The 17,571-nt window shown below is 45.5% G+C and overlaps 1 protein-coding gene across 2 annotated transcripts in view; it reads left to right on the top strand.

The window, feature by feature from the left end:
• Positions 1 to 17,571, top strand: part of KDSR (3-ketodihydrosphingosine reductase) — a 33,084-nt gene that overhangs the window by 1,927 nt on the left and 13,586 nt on the right. For both annotated transcript variants that reach the window (XM_034642143.1, XM_034642142.1), the window contains exons 2-6: positions 371 to 427; positions 4,913 to 4,978; positions 5,157 to 5,252; positions 11,714 to 11,905; positions 16,973 to 17,056. In XM_034642143.1, the coding sequence (XP_034498034.1) occupies positions 5,184 to 5,252; positions 11,714 to 11,905; positions 16,973 to 17,056 (345 nt within the window). In that variant the 5' untranslated portion in view covers positions 371 to 427; positions 4,913 to 4,978; positions 5,157 to 5,183. The remainder of the gene's footprint in view (positions 1 to 370; positions 428 to 4,912; positions 4,979 to 5,156; positions 5,253 to 11,713; positions 11,906 to 16,972; positions 17,057 to 17,571) is intronic.

The raw sequence follows: 17,571 nt of genomic DNA, 5'->3' as shown, positions 1-17,571 counted from the left end.
GTTTGCGGAGCATTGCACAGCCATGTGGTGATTCTTGTCCTATGTCATGGCTAAATAATGGCAGATCAAAACATTTACTAGCATTGAGATGGTACCCAACAGCAATTAGTACTGTTAATTGGGATTTTGCAGTTCATTTATTTTTCCGCTATCTTTCAGAAAACCCTTGCTATCGCTTAATCATAGCCGAACATAACTTTCCAGCTCCTTTCTTTCATAGACCGTGGCCCATAGCTACACGATATAGGCGCTGTCTTGCGTGTTTTCTAGACTTTAATAAATACTTACACAAATAATTGCTTTTTCGCCCCATTTAAACAAACAAGCAAATAGACAATCACCAGAACTAATTGTTCTCTGTTGCTTTCAGGACAAGCTGCTGCAGGCAAAGAAAGAGATTGAAAAGCACTCTATTAATGATAAACAGGTATGATCAGTTTTCATGACGCATTTTCTGTACTAATCAGCACGGCTGTGTAAAGGGCAAAAAAGGGTTATTTCAACCTGAATAGTTCATGTAAAGCATGTAGGATTTTCCTAATTAAAATACACATTTGACTGTTTTTTAAAAAGGCGAAATCATTTGAATTGTCTACGAGTTCAAGTTATTAACCAAAAAAGTACAGACTTTGACTTCCACGCATCAGTGATCAAATAATGTTTTTCTAGAAAATGATTTTATTTCAATTATTTATTTAGGGTAATTTCATACAAATACTTAAGGGGGAAGGGGTACAACTTTTTTTTTTTTTTTGGTTATGGCGTTTTTGGATGAATAAAATGGTGTATAGATATATGTATCTTTCCGTGTAAAACATAATAGCAAGGTACTATGATAGTCATCACCCAGCGTAAGGGATGAGATTTATCAGGGCCCCTGAAGCCCTCTTTGGAAGCCCATATTAGCTGCCCATACCCTCTGGTCTCATTTCTAGAGACAACCCCCAGCCTGATTTTTGTGTTGATTGGTCCTTTGCTTTTCTTCATAATTTGACTAGATGGTGCGTGTAACCCTAAATAATAGTTTATTTCTGCTTCCCTTTGAACTTTATGGCATCATTCTTACTTCTTTTTGTCAGCGTTCTTGAGGCATACTTCACATACCATTCAATTCACCGATTTCAAGTGTACAGTTCAGTGGCGTTTGGCATATCCACCGAGTTGTGCAACCAGCGCCAGAATCCGTTTTAGAACTTTCCCGTCATCCCCGTAAAGAAAGTCTGGACCTTGTCACTCCCCACTTCCTCCCCACCCCTGCAGCCCTGGGCAATCACCAATGCACTTCCTGTCTCTGTAGATTTGTAGGACTTCATTCTTTAGGTATTTTTGTGCCACTTCTTCACTAGATCCTGCTTTTGAGATTCCTCTGTGTTCTGCGTAAAGTCATAGTTCATTCATTTTCTTCCGGCCGCGTAGCATGTTCCTGGATATATATACAGAAAACCTCTCGTTCATCAGTTGTACTGCTGGTGGATTATTTCGTTTCCTGTTTTTTGGTTAGTTTTATTTCTTGCTGTTACTAAAGTTTTTCTCCGTGTCTCTGTGCGCACGTGCAAGAACGGACGGTGCCTGGAAGTGGAGATGTGGAGGTGTAGTCACAGTGTACACGCATGTTCACCTTCACCAGAGTGGGCGCTCGCCCACCAGTAGTGCTCCGTGCCTCTTGTTGCCCCACATCTGCCAAGACTTGGTAATGGCAGGCTTTCTAATTTTTGCTTTTCGGATGGGTTTTTTTTTTTCTAATTTTATTTTTATTTTTATTTTTTTTAAAGATTTTATTTATTTATGTGACAGAGAGACAGACAGCGAGAGAGGGAACACAGCAGGGGAGAGGGAGAGGGAGAAGCAGGCTCCCAGTGGAGCCTGATGTGGGGCTTGATCCCAGAATGCCGGGATCACGCCCTGAGCCGAAGGCAGACACTTAACGACTGCGCTACCCAGGCACCCCTCGGATAGGTTTTAAATGATACTTCACCGTAGTTTTTAAAATTTTTAAATTATTTTCTAAAAAAGAATTTGAGAGAAAGAGAGTGCGTGGGAGCTCAGGGGGAGGAGCAGTGGGGGAGGGAGAGGGAAAGAATCTCAAGCAGACTCCACACCGAGTGTGTGCGGAGTCCAGTGCAGGGCTTGATCCCACCACCCCGACACCCTGAGATCATGACCTGAGCCGAAAACAAGAGTCAGACGCCTAACCGACTGAGCCACCCAGGTGCCCCTCACGGTAGTTCTAATTGCCTCTTTTTCCCCTCCGAAATGTGTTAGAGATCTTTCCACGTCAAGAAAAGTAAATCAGCTTCATTTTTTGTCACTGCTGTGGGAGAGTCTCAGGTCTCCACAGCGTATGTGGTCATGTCCCCGTGCGTGGGGTGTCGGCGTGTCCGCAGGTAGAGATCCTCGTCCACATCTCCCGGTGTACATATGTGAGGTTTTCTCTGGTACTAGGGCTTCTGTGCCCTCTTCTCTGAAGCCCATGAAGCTGCCGGCTCAGCAAATCTCACCCCCTTTTTTTTTTCATATTTGTGTAAGTTCTGATAGAGAAAGAAGCATCCTGGAAAACCATGGAGCTCACGACTCCTGGCTGAAGGCCAGGCCTGCTGTCAGTACCATCCCTCTGCCCTGGACGTCTTCACCATGACTCCTGCCCCCACCTTAGCCGTCAGAAGGCTTTAGGTCATGTGGCAAATTCCTGCCAGCTACATCAGGGAAAAGGAGAACAGGCAGGTCTGGGCTTGGTCGGCCCAGTGGGAGCTCGAGCCTTCTGCCGGCCCAGAAGGGGTTTGCTGCAAGGCTTAGCACAAGCAGTGCCCAGTGGACACTTTTTTCCCTCGTGATTTGTGAACCCTTTTTTTTTTTTTTAACTTTTACTTGTCTGCCGGATAGCTTTTATTTATAGTAAATGATCTAATACTGTATAAGAAGACTCATGTAAAAATCCCAATTACAGGACTAAAACCCAAGGGCAACTCCTGGAATATTCCAGGTTACATTTGTGAAGGGGGCTGTTTCCTTTTCTTAGGAATTTAGATCACCTGAATAGGGTTCCTTCCTGCATCAAATAAGACTTCCTGCCTGCCGCATCAGGTTCTAAGGCAATCACATCTCAGGTCGTGGCTTTGTTCCTCACCTCGGGTCTTCTCAGAGCTGGAGGGGAGCTTTGTCATCACCAGCTTCCGACACCCTTACCGGAGCAGGTGAGGCCAGTGCCTCGTCCTCAGGTTCTGCCCAGCGAGTGAACCAAGGGGCAGCGTCGGAAGCCAGCCTTGCCAAGCCTGCGCCCGCTCCTTCCAGCACCCCCCACCCCCGTAGACTCGCAGCCACACGTGGGCACATGTGTGGAGCTGGACGTGCCCTCCTGTGCACACTCATTCTGTCTGCCCCCCTAGCTTGGCTGCCAGTCTGCACCCAGAAGAACTCATGGAAAGACTGAGAAGTCGAGAAATGCCTTTCTGCTTCTCTCCACGACCCGCCTTGGAGCACAGAACATTCCTATGTCAGAGGCTAAGCTCTGGATTTGAAAACATTATCCAAAAAGGGAAATTAAAACAATAGCTCATTGTTAGTCCCCATTAGTATTCTTAACTGCTATTTTATAAATTTCTATCAAAGTAAGCACGGAAATATGTGCTTTTTTTCACCCCCCTTCCTTCTTCCCTTCCTTCCCTTCTTCCTTTCCAAAGACTGGATGGAATTGTTTTCCGTGGCCAGCACGGGCTGGGCTCTTCCTGCCATCTCTCTGTGCTGTGAACCCCTGAGCGTGGCCAGGTTTGGACTGGGTGGGCTCTGGGGCTTGCTTTGGTGACCCTGTGAGTGGCCAGTCAGTCCAGAGTCAGGGACCTCAAGCTCCCACAGGCCCCGATTGACCCTTGGCCTTGAAAGATAAAGTCACCAGGCTCAGGCTCTGAGCAGGGACTCAAACCAAGGTGATTTTTGTGAGTAGGTATTATTTGCTTATCTCTTTATTCCATCTGACTATACGCAGTCCCAGTAGGGTGGTCAGAGCTCTGGGATTGCTCCAAGGGGAGTATTTTTTTAAGCTTATTTATTAGATTTATTGTTTTTATTTTTAATGACCTAAGATGTTAACAACTTGAGATACAATTTATGTACACTTGATTTATTCTTTATGTAATTTATGTATTCCTTTTAATGACTGGAGCTATACCTGATGCCCAGTAAGCCCCACCCATGTAGGGAGTAGAGTTACAGATGTATACATGTGTAAAAGTAGCACTGAAATCCAGACACAGAGCATATCCCTGCCCCCAGAGTTCCACTTGCCTCCTTGCGGTCCAGGCCTCCCTCCACATCTGGCCGCAGGTGGTCTCAGACCTGCTCTCGGTCACTACAGTTTAGACGCATTCCAAGAGGAACTTTTTACATTTCTTTTCCTTTCCATTTCCAGCTTTATTGAGGTATAACTGATAAAAATTATACGTATTTAAGGTACACAGTGTAATGGTTTGACACACATTTACATCGTGAAATGCTTACCATCTCAAGTTGATTAACACACGCATCACCTCACGTAGTTATTGTGTGTGTGTGTTGAGAACACTTCAGATCCTGCTCTCTTAGAGGATTTCAAGTTTCATGGTTGTATTCCTACTGGTAATCACCATGCTGCCCATGAGACTCCCAGAACTTATTTATTTTATGCCTGAAAATATGTGCTTTGACCACCATTTCCTAAGACATGTTTCTGAGTTTGTGTAAGAGAGTTTTCTATGAAAACTGCCAGGAAAATTAGGCTGTACAATTGTGCCGTCAGATTCCCAACAGTGCATTCTGTGCCTGCAAAACCAGGCTTCCTAGCTGTTGGAAAGAATGGCCTTTATGTTAAAAAAAAATTCTTTAAAAAATACTTGTAGACACCTGTGTGGCTTTGATCATTTTTTTTTTCTCTTCCTAACAGGTGGTGCTTTGTATATCAGTCGACGTATCTCAAGACTACAGCCAAGTAGAGAATGTCATAAAACAAGTAAGAGGGGTTGGGCTAACTGGAGTTAATTCACTTGCCTTTCAGTTGGTTCTTCCCATGCTGGTGTGTGGCTTGGAATGGATAAATCATCTCTGTAGCTTTAATAGTTGTATAGGCCTTATTTACTGGCATTGATTTGCTATGAAGTTGATTCTTCTCTTCTTTTACTTAATGCCAGGCACAGGAGAAACTGGGCCCAGTAGACATGCTTGTGAACTGTGCAGGAATGTCACTTTCGGGGAAATTTGAAGATCTTGAAGTTAGTACTTTTGAAGTAAGTAGCCATTTGGTTTTTGCTCATTGGGCAGCTCATATACTACACGTAGAACGAGGCCACGGGGGAAGGCTTTACACATGTACAGATAAAATGCATTCAGATTTACTAGACACTTTAGAAGGCTAGGGGAAGGTTGGACAAGAATTTGGTTCCAGCACCATGATCATCCAACCTTAAGAGCTTAGACGAGTCTCTGGACCTTGGTTTCCCCAGCTGTAAAATGGGAGTACAGCCTCCACCCTGAGATGCATCACTGTGGGGATTCACCAAGGTACTCTCTTCATGAGAGCTCTCTGTAAGCCAAGAGGTGCTGAGTTTTCATCTCAGTTGTCAGGGTTTGTAACAGTGGTAAACCAGAAAAGTTCAAGAGCAGACTCTTTGGAGTTCTGAAATCAAGACGAAAGGATAATGCATACTCTTTTGGTCTGTATTTTTAAACAGATTTGCCATAACGTCTCTTAGTAATTTCTGTCAGCTCTAAAGAAGTGGACCTCAGATTTGCAGTCCTTCTAAAGTACAGAACTGTTTTTTTTAGTTGACACTGAATCAACTGTCTTTTCCTTCATGCTCCGTTAGCCTTCACTGTAGTGGATTTTGAATGCTTTCCTCCGCGAAGGTCAATGACCTCCCCCTTTTGTGGAGGAGGGCGCTAGAGGAGTGTGGACACCCTGCTTCCGGTGGGCTGGGAAAGCGCGGTAAACTCGCGATTTCAAGTCCAGTCGGGAGGGCCTGGATGGGGCTGTAAGCAGAGGGACGCCTTATCCGGGACTCGGGTGTTTTAAGGCCCCTTTATCGACTCGGCAGGAAAGGAAAGGCGCTTGTCTTGAGCTGCATGCCTTGGCTGTCAGTCAGCAGAGGGAGATGTGGGGGATGATTTCAACAGCTGGGTCAAGTTGGGGCAGATAGTTGTCTCAGTCTAGGCACGGTGAGGTGAGACTTCGGAGGTGGCCCGCAGCGGCCGGTGTGGGTGCGTGTGTGTGGGTGGGTGTGAGCATGAGTGAGAGCGTGTGCGTATGCACATGTGCTTGTGTGTGTGTGTGAGAGAGAGGCTAACGGAGGGGAGTCCTCAGACTCGCCCTGACTGAATGGGGAGGGCAAACTCAGGGAACTGACCAGGCAGGGGGGTATGGGGCAGGGGCGTGGAGGATGAGGAGGGCTGGGGCGTAGGGGTCAGCGTCTGGAGCGATGTGGCACAAAGCAGGGGCCAGAAGCGCGGGGCCCTCCAAGGCCACCATGGGGAGTTTGGCTTTTAGTCCAAAACCTTGGAAGGGGCTTAAGCACGGCTGGGTGGCAGGTGATATGCGTTCCGGTTCGGAGGATCCCCTACCGGCTGGGCGGGGCGTGTAGGAGGCATCAGTCAGAGGGAGCCCGCAGGAGGTGGTGATGCTGGGGCAGTCGTGGGTAAACTGGGAGTGAGGGGCACACAGCGAGGGGCTTGAGCGGCCGTTAGCGGCTGTTGGAAGCGGTCCCCCCAGCGAGAACCAGACTTCGAACAAGAGGACAGTAACCCAAAGCCTGCTGCCTCTGTCCCAGCGACAAGGCCTCCTCCCAGCTGCCCGGACCACAGGCAGCCGACCACTGTACTGGCACTCCCCGCCAGCGCTTGCCCCTCTGCTCTCCCCCTCCTCCGTCTCGGTCCCCGCGCTGTTCTGGTCAAGGTACCGGATGTGCTTGCTCATCGTCGTTAAGTCCTGCTGGAACCCACACTGCCAGGTTTACGCGTTTTCTGAAGACAAGAGTTCATTTCTATGTAACATGAATTCTCTCTCATGCTTTTGTTTGACTGTTTTGTTTTGCTTGTTTGTTTGTCTCGTTTGAACTTGGCTGAGGTTCACGGGGTTCACGTCGGGAGAGTTGCCCGCACAGGGTGGTTGAGTGTGCGGTTCTAGCTCACTGCTGCGTGACTCCCCGGGGAGAGGCCTCTTGGAAACTCGTGCTGGTTCGTCTGTACTCTGACCCAGGAGCCTTTTGCCCTTGCTGATTGTGCTTCGTGCCCTCTAGCTGCCATAAATCTGAGTCATGGCTACGACGAGGTGCGGAGTCCGTGAAGCCGGCTCCGGAATCACTGTCACTGGAGGTGGTCTTGGGGAACACTGAGGCACCCCTTTTAATTTTCCTGTTTAGTGGTTTTCTTTGTGGATTCTTAGAGCTATGTCCTGTTTTATCTACCTGTGGTTATTAGTGATAATTATCTTCACTTTTTGATTGGGATTACATTGACTCTGTAGGTGCATATGGGGAGAGCTGACAACTTAATCTCTGAATGTGGTGTATATCTCCATTTATTTAAATTTTCTTTCGTTTCTCTCAGCAGTGTTTTGTTGTTTTCAGTGCATGGGTCTTTTACCTCATTTTTCTGTATTTCCTATTTTCTGATGCTAGTATAAATGGTATTTTTTATGTCAATTTCTGAGTATTCATTGCTAATGTAGAGAAATTCAGTTGATTTTTGTGTGTTGATCTGCAGTCTTGCTAAAGTCCATTATTAATTCTAGTGCTCACTGGATTTTCTACGTTCAAGATCATGTCATCTGCAACAGTTTTACTTTTTCCATTCCCGTCTGGGTACCCTTATTGTACTGACGAGAACATCCAGTACAGAATAGAAGTGGTGAGAGCAGACATGCTTGTGGTGTTCCTGATCTTGGGAGAAAACATTTTTTTTCTTACCATTAAGTATGATGTTTGCTGTAGTTCTGTTCCCTTTTGTTGTGTTTGGGTGGATGCCCTTTATCAAGTTGAGAAACTTCTATTCCTAGTTTGCTAAGAGGTTTTGTTTTTTGTTTGGATTTTTGTTTGTTTGTTTGTTTTGAGAGAGAACATGACCAAGTGAGGGGCAGGGAGGGGTAGAGAGAGAGGAAGAGGGAGAGAATCTTAAGCATGTTCCACACCCAGTGTGGAGCCCAACATGGGGCTGGATCCCACGACCCTGAGATCATGACCTGAGGCAAAATCAAGAGTTAGACGCTTAGCTGACTAAGCCACCCAGGTTTCCCTGCCAAGAGTTTTTGTTTTTTTTTTTTATAAGGAATGGAGGTTTAATTTTTGTCAGGTGCTTTATAGCATCTATTGGGATGATCACAGAGTTCTTCTTTTTTAGTTGATATGGTGAATTACACTGATTAATTTCCAATGTTAAAAACCAGCCTTGCATTCCTGGGCTGTACCCCACTTGGCTATTAATCCTTTCTGTGTTCTTGGGAGGTATTAGTTGGAGTTTTCCTTTCTTGTAATGTTATTTTCTGATTTTTGTGTAAAGGTAATGCTGGAAAAAGGCAGAGGGAGAGAATATCCCTCTGAGTGCAGAGTCCGATGCGGGGTTCGATCTCATGATCCATGAGCTCAGGACCTGAGCCAGAACCAAGAGTCAGACGCTTAACAGACGCTTAACAGACTGAGCCACCCAGGCACCTCTACATTTGTATCTTCCTATCTATTTCTTTTTTGAGTTACCTTTGGTAGCTTGTGTCTTTCAAGGGATTTGTCCATTTCATCTAAGTTATTGAATTGATTGGCACAGTTACCATATTCCCTTATTATCCCTTTAATATCTATAGAGTTTGTAGTGGTATCACCTCGCTCATTCTTGATATTGATAGTTTGTGTCCTTTATCTTTCCTGACCAGCAGATCTAGAGAGTTACTAATTTTATGGATCTTCTCAATAACCAGCTTTTGGTTTTATTAATTTTCTGTTGTTCTTCTGTTTTCTATTGCATTTATTTCCTCTCTTGTTTTTATTATTTCCTTTTTTCTGCTTACTTTTGTTTTAATTTGCTCTTCTTTTTATAGTTTTTTAGGGTGGAAGCAGAGGTCATCGATTTGAGGCTTCTTCCCCTCTTCTAATGCAGATATTTAGCGCTGAGTTTCCAGCTAAGTGGTGCTAAAACAGCATCCCACACATTCTAATATGTTGTGTTTTCACTTTAGTTCAGTTACAGATATTTTATTATTTTTCTTTTTCATCTCTGCTTTGACCCTTGGATTATCTAAAAGTGTGTTATTTAGTTTCTGAATGTTGGGATATTTTCCAGAAATCATTTCCTTATTGGCTTCCAATTTAGTTCCATTGTGGCCAGCAGACATACTTTGTATGACTTGAATCCTTTAAAATTTGTTGAGGGGCGCCTGGGTGGCACAGCGGTTAAGCGTCTGCCTTCGGCTCAGGGTGTGATCCCGGCGTTATGGGATCGAGCCCCACATCAGGCTCCTCCGCTACGAGCCTGCTTCTTCCTCTCCCACTCTCCCTACTTGTGTTCCCTCTCTCTCTCTGGCTGTCTCTATCTCTGTCGAATAAATAAATAAAATCTTAAAAAAAAATTTGTTGAGATTTGCTTTCGGCCCAACATACAGCCTCTCCTGTGGCCATCCCACGTGTGCTGGAAAGAACATGTGTTCTGCTGTTTTCGGTAGAGTGTTCTATCAGTGTCGATTAGGTCCTGTTGGCTGAAATGTTATTCAAGCTTTCTATGTCCTGTCTGATTTTGTGTCCACTTGTTCTCTCAGTTACTGAAAGAGGGGTATTGAAATCACGGATTATAATTGTGGATTTGTCTGACTATGTTTTAAACAGACTCTTAGGGGCATCTCGGTGGCTTATTTGGTTAAGCATCCAACTCTTGATGTTGGCTCAGGTCATGATCTCAGGGTTCTGAGATTGAGCCCCATGTCGGGCTCTGTGCTGGGTGTGGAGCCTGCTTGAGAATCTCTCTCCCTCTGCCCCTCCCCCACTCCACTCATGCAGGCCTGCATGCACTCTCTCTCTAAAAAGAAAATAATAAAAATAAATAAATAAACAGATTTTGAACTGATACGCCTGTCTTTTAGCCCCATGCTGAGCCTCCTGCCCCCAGAGGTGCTTTTGGTGCCACTCGAGCCTTTGGGGGTTCTCTGGTGTAGTCCTGTTTTTCAGTTTCTCTGCTCCTTGCTTAGCGTTCAGCTTTCTGCTAAGTTCGTTATCACTCAGCATTCTGTTTTTCAACTTCCAACATGTCCTTGCTGTTATTTCCTTTCCTGTTGTCTATGCTCCTGGGGGTTGTTGATCTTTAAACAAATATTGTTTTTTTACTGAGATTTTAGTGGGGTCTCTGAAGGTTGCTGAAGTTAACACTTGGGTTCAATGTGCCATCTTTTTTCAGTATTTTTTTAGGGCATTTTTATTTTCAAAAAATGTAATGATATTAAAAGACATTTTGGGAAGAGTGGGAATCCCAGCATCCTAACACAATCACTTACAAATTTATTTATTTATGTATGTATGTATGAGAGAGAGAGAGAGAGAGAGAGAGAGAGAGAAAGAGCATGGGGGAAGGATAGAGGGAGACAGAAAGGGAGAGAGAATCTCCAGCAGATTCCCTGTTGAGCACAGAGCCTATCATGGGGCTCGATCTCATGACCCACGAGATCATGACCTGAGCCAAAAGCAAGAGTCAAACGTTCAACCAACTGCACCACCCAGGCACCCCACACTCACAGTTTTCTGTAGTCCTTTGTTTGGCATCTGTGCACTCGTACTTTTATTCAATATTTGAATTCGTTACAGTCACAGTGTAAATATAGTGTTGTATGCCCTCTGCTTTTTTAAACTTGCAGAATAACCATTTCCCCCCTACTCCTGGTGTTTCTGGTCACCATCTCTAATAGCTACGTAGCATTCTGTAGAGTTGACTCCACGTTCCTCAGTCAAGTGTTTGGTTTCACATGCTGATAGATGTAGTATTTTTCTAAGACTTTTAATATAGAGTCATTTTGGATGCAAAAACTTTTAGATTTCCGAGTTAAACTATAAAGCTTTCAAGAGTTCCCAAGATGAAGGGAAAATAGACTCTTGGCACCTCCGTAAGCTCTTACCCATCATAATCTCAGAGCCGGCGCTGGTCAGGGACTTACTGTGGGTCAGAGGCTGTGCTGCCCCTGGACTTGTGTGTCCTTTCAGTTCTTGAAGCAGCGCTCTGAGCTGGTACCAGCATTAGCCCCGGGTTCAGCCGCAGAAATAAGTAGAGTGTCTGACTTTCTACATCATCAAGTAGGTAGTCAGCGGTCAAGCCAAGGCTTCAAACCACAGTCCATGCTGTTAACCACTGTCCTCGTCTCTTAATGATCTTCCTGCAGTGTAGGACTAGTAGAGTTAGGAATATCTGGGGGCTTTTTCCTAAAACTGTCTTTCTGGAAGAATTACCCACAAGACGCAGTATACTTTTGGTAAGGAGAAAAATCTTGAGTGGTTTTCAGAGAAGACATCCCCGTGGTCATGGTGAGAACACAAGACAAGAGTGAAACAGGCTTCAGATGGGAGAGCGTGAGCATCGTGGCGCATCCACAGGCTCCTTGCAGCATTCATTCCGACACACGGGGCTCCACTGAAGAACTCAAATCTGGAGAGCAGACAGAACTCCCGCGAAGCGCAGCCTTGAGGCTTTGATCTTGCTCACTTCTTGCGTGGCTCTTTGTCCCCTGCAGAGACTGATGAGCGTCAACTACCTGGGCAGCGTGTACCCCAGCCGAGCAGTGATCAGCACCATGAAGGAGCGCCGGGTGGGCAGGATCGTCTTTGTCTCCTCCCAGGCGGGACAGTTGGGATTATTCGGTTTTACAGCCTACTCTTCATCCAAGTTTGCCATCAGGGGATTGGCCGAAGCCTTGCAGATGGAGGTAAACGCTCTATTCAATTTTGTTTTTGTATCTTCCAGCTCAGCAACGTATGGTCCCCTTTGGTTTGTAGCCACTTTACACGCATTGTTGCACTGAATTAGACATTTGTAGACTTGACCTCAGTGAAAGAGAATCAGCTCAACCCTTGCATTTGGCAGTTAACATTTTCATTGCATAAAGATTATGATAGAAGCAAAATGTTTGCTTGCTTCATTTAATACACAAAGTACTACTAATATTTACACAGTATTTTTGGCCTAATACTGTGTGAGTACGCATCCGGTTAACCAGATATTTTATTTTCTAGAGGTGTTTCTGTAACAAAAAGATGTGTCTTTTATGACTGAATAATAAACTTAACATGTGTTTGAGGGAAGAGCTTAAATCATCCACTGTCTGGCTCTCAGCTTTTAGACAAATCATTTAACTTGGTCTGTTTCATTTTCTGAAAAACAAGAGGGTTGGACTAAAAATATCATTTGGCCCTCCTGATACTTACATTTTAATATCTTAAGTATTGATAAGAGTGAATGCTTTTTATTTTCCCAGTTAATAGATCATGTTGCAAAAGAGGATTAGTTTGAAAGTAAGTGCTTGTCATGATGTGACAACCTTCACACAACCTCGATTGTGTGAAGCAGACTTCTGCATTGTTGTCAAATGGGGATGCTTAGACAGTACCACACTTATCTATCCCAAATCACACACCGAAAAGGCAAGGTAAAATTCTTTCTATTGTGATATAGACTGAAATATAATGCCACATCGTGATGTTAAAAGCCCAGAAGAGAATTCATTGTGACCAACCTTCTCACAGTAAGAGTGTGATTTGGGGATTCTGTTTACTGATCTAGATTAGGGGGTTAGCAAATTTTTTCTGTCAGGGGCAGCTTGTAAGTATTTTAGCCTTTGAGGGGTGAATGGTGTCTGTCACAACTCCTTCAGCCTACTGTGAGAGCAGGAAAGCAGCCACGCGTGACAGGTAAATGAATGGATATGGCTGTGTTCCAATAAAACTTTATTTATAAAAACAGGTGGAGGGCCAGATTTGTCCCACAGGCCATAGTTTGCTGACCCCTGATTTACAAAATCCCCAGAAGAGCCCTCGATGGTGTGTGACGTGTGCCACACTGCCTAGCTATTGGGCAAGCGTGTCAGTAGAGATGAGCTGTCCAGTCAGTGACAGAATGGGCCTGATGTGCCACTTAGGGACTGATGGACTGTGCCTTGCTCATCAAAAAGGAGCCAGCCCCAAATTTCCTTTTTATCAACTTGCTTAATACTCTTAATAATAGGTCATTATAATATGTCTAGCCAATGAGGCACATATGGCTGTGAAATTTCAAAACAGGAATACCAGTATTTCTTTTGCAGTGTTTACTTTGAAAGTCCCTTTGCTAATAACCACTTGATTTTTATAACAGTTTTGTGAGGTATGTGGCAGATGTTGTTATGCCACCTTATAGATAAGAACACGGAGTTTTCAGTAGTTTATTGACTTGCTCAAAGCCACGTCGTTATTTTGCAACAAAAATAGTAACAAAGTCCTTGCCTCCTGGCTCCCTCTGCCTGTGTTCGGCGGCAGCTGATGTGTCTGTAATTCGGGTCAGAAGTTGCCAGATTCAGCTGTCTGGTTGTCTCAGCCCTTCACTTTGGTCTCAGACACCTGCTAAGGGAAGGGCTATTTTGGAAATGAAAAATCTGCTTATTAGGGCTTTTTGTTCCTAAGTCTTGTCTTACAGAGCTACTTCAGGATTCACTAATTGAGGGCAGAGTGTGTAATCTGGGTGGCCTGGTTTCGCTTCAGGTAGAACAGAGATGTTACTAAAGCGGAGGGAGAAGGAAATGAGTCGCTCGTACAGAGCCCCCCTGAGCCTCTTTGTGACAAGCGTGATTCACTAGCTGCTCGGGGCTGGTCTGGACTTGAAGTCGGCTTGACTTCGGTCCATATTTAGACTCCGTGAAAAATGTCCCCGTGTAAACACAAAATAAAATTAACACGTACCACGAGGGAAATATATTCACTAATCAAAATCCAGTTTCGTTCATAGCAGACTTGCATCAAAACCATTGTTTCCTACAAGCGTACAGTGCTGTGTTTGAAAACGTGGATAATTCCATTGGCTTTGCCAAGGTGGTCATGTTTTCTGTGCATGAAACAGACCTTACAGAATTGCTTAGGCTCTTAAGTACTTTTTGATAATCCTTTTTGATTTAATTAACTCTTAAACCTTCCTGTCCACCCCACCCTTTGCCCCGAAAACTAAAATAGGACCCTAGAAATGTTTTGTGTACAATGAATACATTTGAAAGAATGCTTTGTTGCATTTTTTGGTCTTTTTTTTTTAACTCAGTCTTTTAGGTATTAAGATATGACTTAAAGATTCTAGAAGTAATCTTTTTGCAAAGCAGACGTCTGACATGGGTTATAGCCAAAGATGTAGTAGCAGAGACCAAGGAAAAGCAAAATAGCCTTGGTGCTTCTCTCATCCTAGTCATGCTTTCCTCCCTTGAGGGCCGTCTTTTCCCACAGTGGTGAAAAGGAAACTGAAGCTTACATTCTAGAGCTTCTCCTACACAGCTCTGCTCCTCTCTCCAGCACCCCCGCCTTCGCCTCCCCCCAACTTCATTCTGATGGAATTGGAGCTACACATTTTAGGTGGGGTTATTTTGATGATAAATCCGTTCTTGAGCAGAGGGTTGGCCTTCTGATTGACATGGAAACCAGTAAAGAAACCGGTAAAGGGAGGGTAGTGGGAAGAGAGGGAGGACAGAGAATGGTCCATGAGCAGGGATGAGGGCAAACACGCCGTGGTAAGGTAAATGGGGGATTCGGCTAGTAAAGTCCCGGTCTATGAACTCTTTGAGAAAATGGTGATCTCTGGGAGTCAGCATTGTCTTAGCAAGAACACGCAAAGCCAAATTAACCGCCTTTTCTTTTCCACTGGGGTTATGGGATTAGTTGATTAGAGGAAAGTATAGATATAGTTTGGTGTATTTCAATTTTTACCAATTATTTGACCAAGAGTTTCAGCAGACTGTAAGCTCCATGAGGGCAGAGACTCTCTCTGAGTTGCTGACAGCATATCTTCATTCACAGACTAATACCGGGCACCCAGTAGCCACTCAGTGTGTTGGTTGAAGAAATCAAGTGATTAGGTGATGAGCCACTGGAAGTATCCAGCCCTAGGTGGAGAGAGTCATTTGGTTTCATGATTGCAGGGATGACTCCACCCCCCGGAAAGGGGTGGGACTGGTTTCTGCCAGCCCTGACTGTCTGTGCCCACCCCAGGAGAAAGCTGTTCTGAAAAGCTGTTTCAGCCATTCGGCAGCTCAGCCGTTACCTTGAATCTGAGAAACACTGCTTTGACGTACTGTCTCCTATTAGCTTGGGCCACAGTCCTTACATATTGCAGGAGGAAGGGTCACAGAAGCAGCAGAGAAACGACCATATCCAAGCAGAGTCGGCTTCAGGCTTCCTTTGGGCCAGTTACCACTTCTCAGCTTTTTCGGTGGTATTTTTGTCTGGTCTGTGCACCACAGAGGGCAAGGCCGTGGGAGACAGTTTTTAAAGTCACTATCTCCAAAACAAGTGGAAGAGAAATTGCTTGCTCATCAACCTCACCGCCTGGCCCGAATCCAGAGCTATTTATGAGCATAGCTGAGCCTTGAAGCTGCTTGCCCCTCAATGCTGAGTGAATGAGCTCTCTCACGCCCTAAGTGCGTTGGAGCTGAACCAGCAAAGACATCACCCTTTGCTGTTGTACTGTTCGGGGTGGCTGGCCAGGATCTTCTCCCTCCATGCTTCTCCCGACCCTTCCAGCTCCTCCCACAGGCTTAGAACTCTGCCTCATGGAGGGACCCAGGGGGAAAAAGGGCTATGTGAAAATGAGAAGATGGGGCCCTGGGATGCTCCCAGAGCCTCTTGCCTGAGGAAGCAGTCTTGTCAGTCTTCAGCCTCCTTGAGATACATGGTGGCCTACCTACTACCAGCTGCCTGTCCACTTTCAACTCCCCTAGGTGTTGTCCTGGGGCTAAACAGTGAGCCAACAGTAAAGAAAAGGGCAGCAGTTTCGATGGTATGAACTATTGCCCTTAGAGCCACGAAGAGTCAGGGCCAGATGAGAGTGTGGAACAGGGCCACTGAGCAGCAGGATCTTTGGGAAAGGTGTGTCCTGGCTGACTAGCAGGAAAATCTTCTGGAATCTTCTTGTTGGGGGTGTGTTTATGAATAGAGAATTTCAGTGTGGAGGCCTGGTGGTGAGGTGAACAAGCCTAAGAGCCCGTGTCAAGCTGGGAAGGAGTTTCTGCACCTAAGTAAGGATGAGGTTGTCTTTGGGGAGGTGCTCGGCTGGTCTGACCTGGGGCTCACCAGGGGGAGAATCCTGTTGGCTGATTCTGTGGTGGAGGGCAGAGTGACTCCTGACTCCCTGATGGGCAGAGGCTGGTTGCATGGGGAGTTCTTGATCAGGCAGACTTTAAGGGATCCATATAGTTCTAGGCCAGGGTCTGGGGTGGCACAAGAAGGGCCCAGGGAAAGGGTTTTGAGTGATCTTCACTTATTTTGTAGATGAAATCAGTAAGAGTTTCAGAGGCAGCCGTTGCGGAAGCCAGATTTGCAGTCCGATGGTGGAGGAGCGGGCCTGTCCCATTGGCTCACACACAAGGCCCCAGTGGTGTCAGGGTGGGGGAGGGAGGACAAACAGACTTCATTTCAGCTGTGCACCTGCCTCCTGGACCGCTCCCAGGGCCTCGCCTGGCCCGTGGGGTGGGCAAAACTTGGAAGGCGGTGAATCTCTGTACCCCGGGGCCAGCTGCCTTCGGAAGTAGAAGTTGTTGGGGTGAGCTTTTCGCCTTTCTTTCTAAGTGATCTTGGTGGAGAGGAGCTTCCTGACCCCATCAGGGCTGGGTCTCCACTTGCAGAATCACCCTGTTGGTCTTGCCAGCTTCTGAGAGAATCGGGGCAGTATTGATTGCGTGGGCCTGGCAGCCAGCTCAGGTGAATAAGGGAAGAAGCGGAATCGAACCTTGTTTACTGAAGGGGCACGTGTTGTTTCCAAAATGCAGGTGAAGCCATATAACGTCTATGTCACAGTTGCCTACCCACCAGACACAGATACCCCTGGGTTTGCAGAAGAAAACAAAACCAAGGTAAGTATTCTCCTGCGTCTGTTCTGAGCCTTTAATGTTGTAAACCCCTTTTCCAATTTTCTGACTTTCCACCTTATAGCCTGGAGTCATTTTCATCAGTCAGAAAATTGAGTTCTTTTCAATTGACATGCTAGGTAGAGGCCTCTGGACTTTCTGGAACTTTCATGTAGGGTCTTAGAGAATGCAGCCTATATTTTCCAAGACCATGATTTTTGCTAATAATCTTCGAAGGCTTACTTAATTAATAAGGTATTTTCTTTGTGATGTTGAATATGGCCTGTGTTTTTAACTAACGAGATGATATTCTTTAACAATAATATTCTCTCCTCTGAACTTAAACACCTGGCTGCTTATCCTGACTTGGCATTTCAGAAATGGATCTTAGGAGTCCGTCATTCCCCTCTCATTAACTTTTCAGCTCCTGGCCTAGTGCCCAACGTCCACCCAGTGCTCTGGCCAGTAACTGAGAAGCCAGCCTTGGTTCTTCCCCCACACCACTCATCCGCTTGACTGCC

This window comes from Ailuropoda melanoleuca, chromosome 14 (genome assembly GCF_002007445.2).
Source record: "Ailuropoda melanoleuca isolate Jingjing chromosome 14, ASM200744v2, whole genome shotgun sequence".
Classification (NCBI taxonomy): Eukaryota; Metazoa; Chordata; class Mammalia; order Carnivora; family Ursidae; genus Ailuropoda; species Ailuropoda melanoleuca.
The sequence above is the reverse complement of the archived record's forward strand: the minus strand, read 5'-3'. Positions and strand labels throughout refer to the sequence as shown.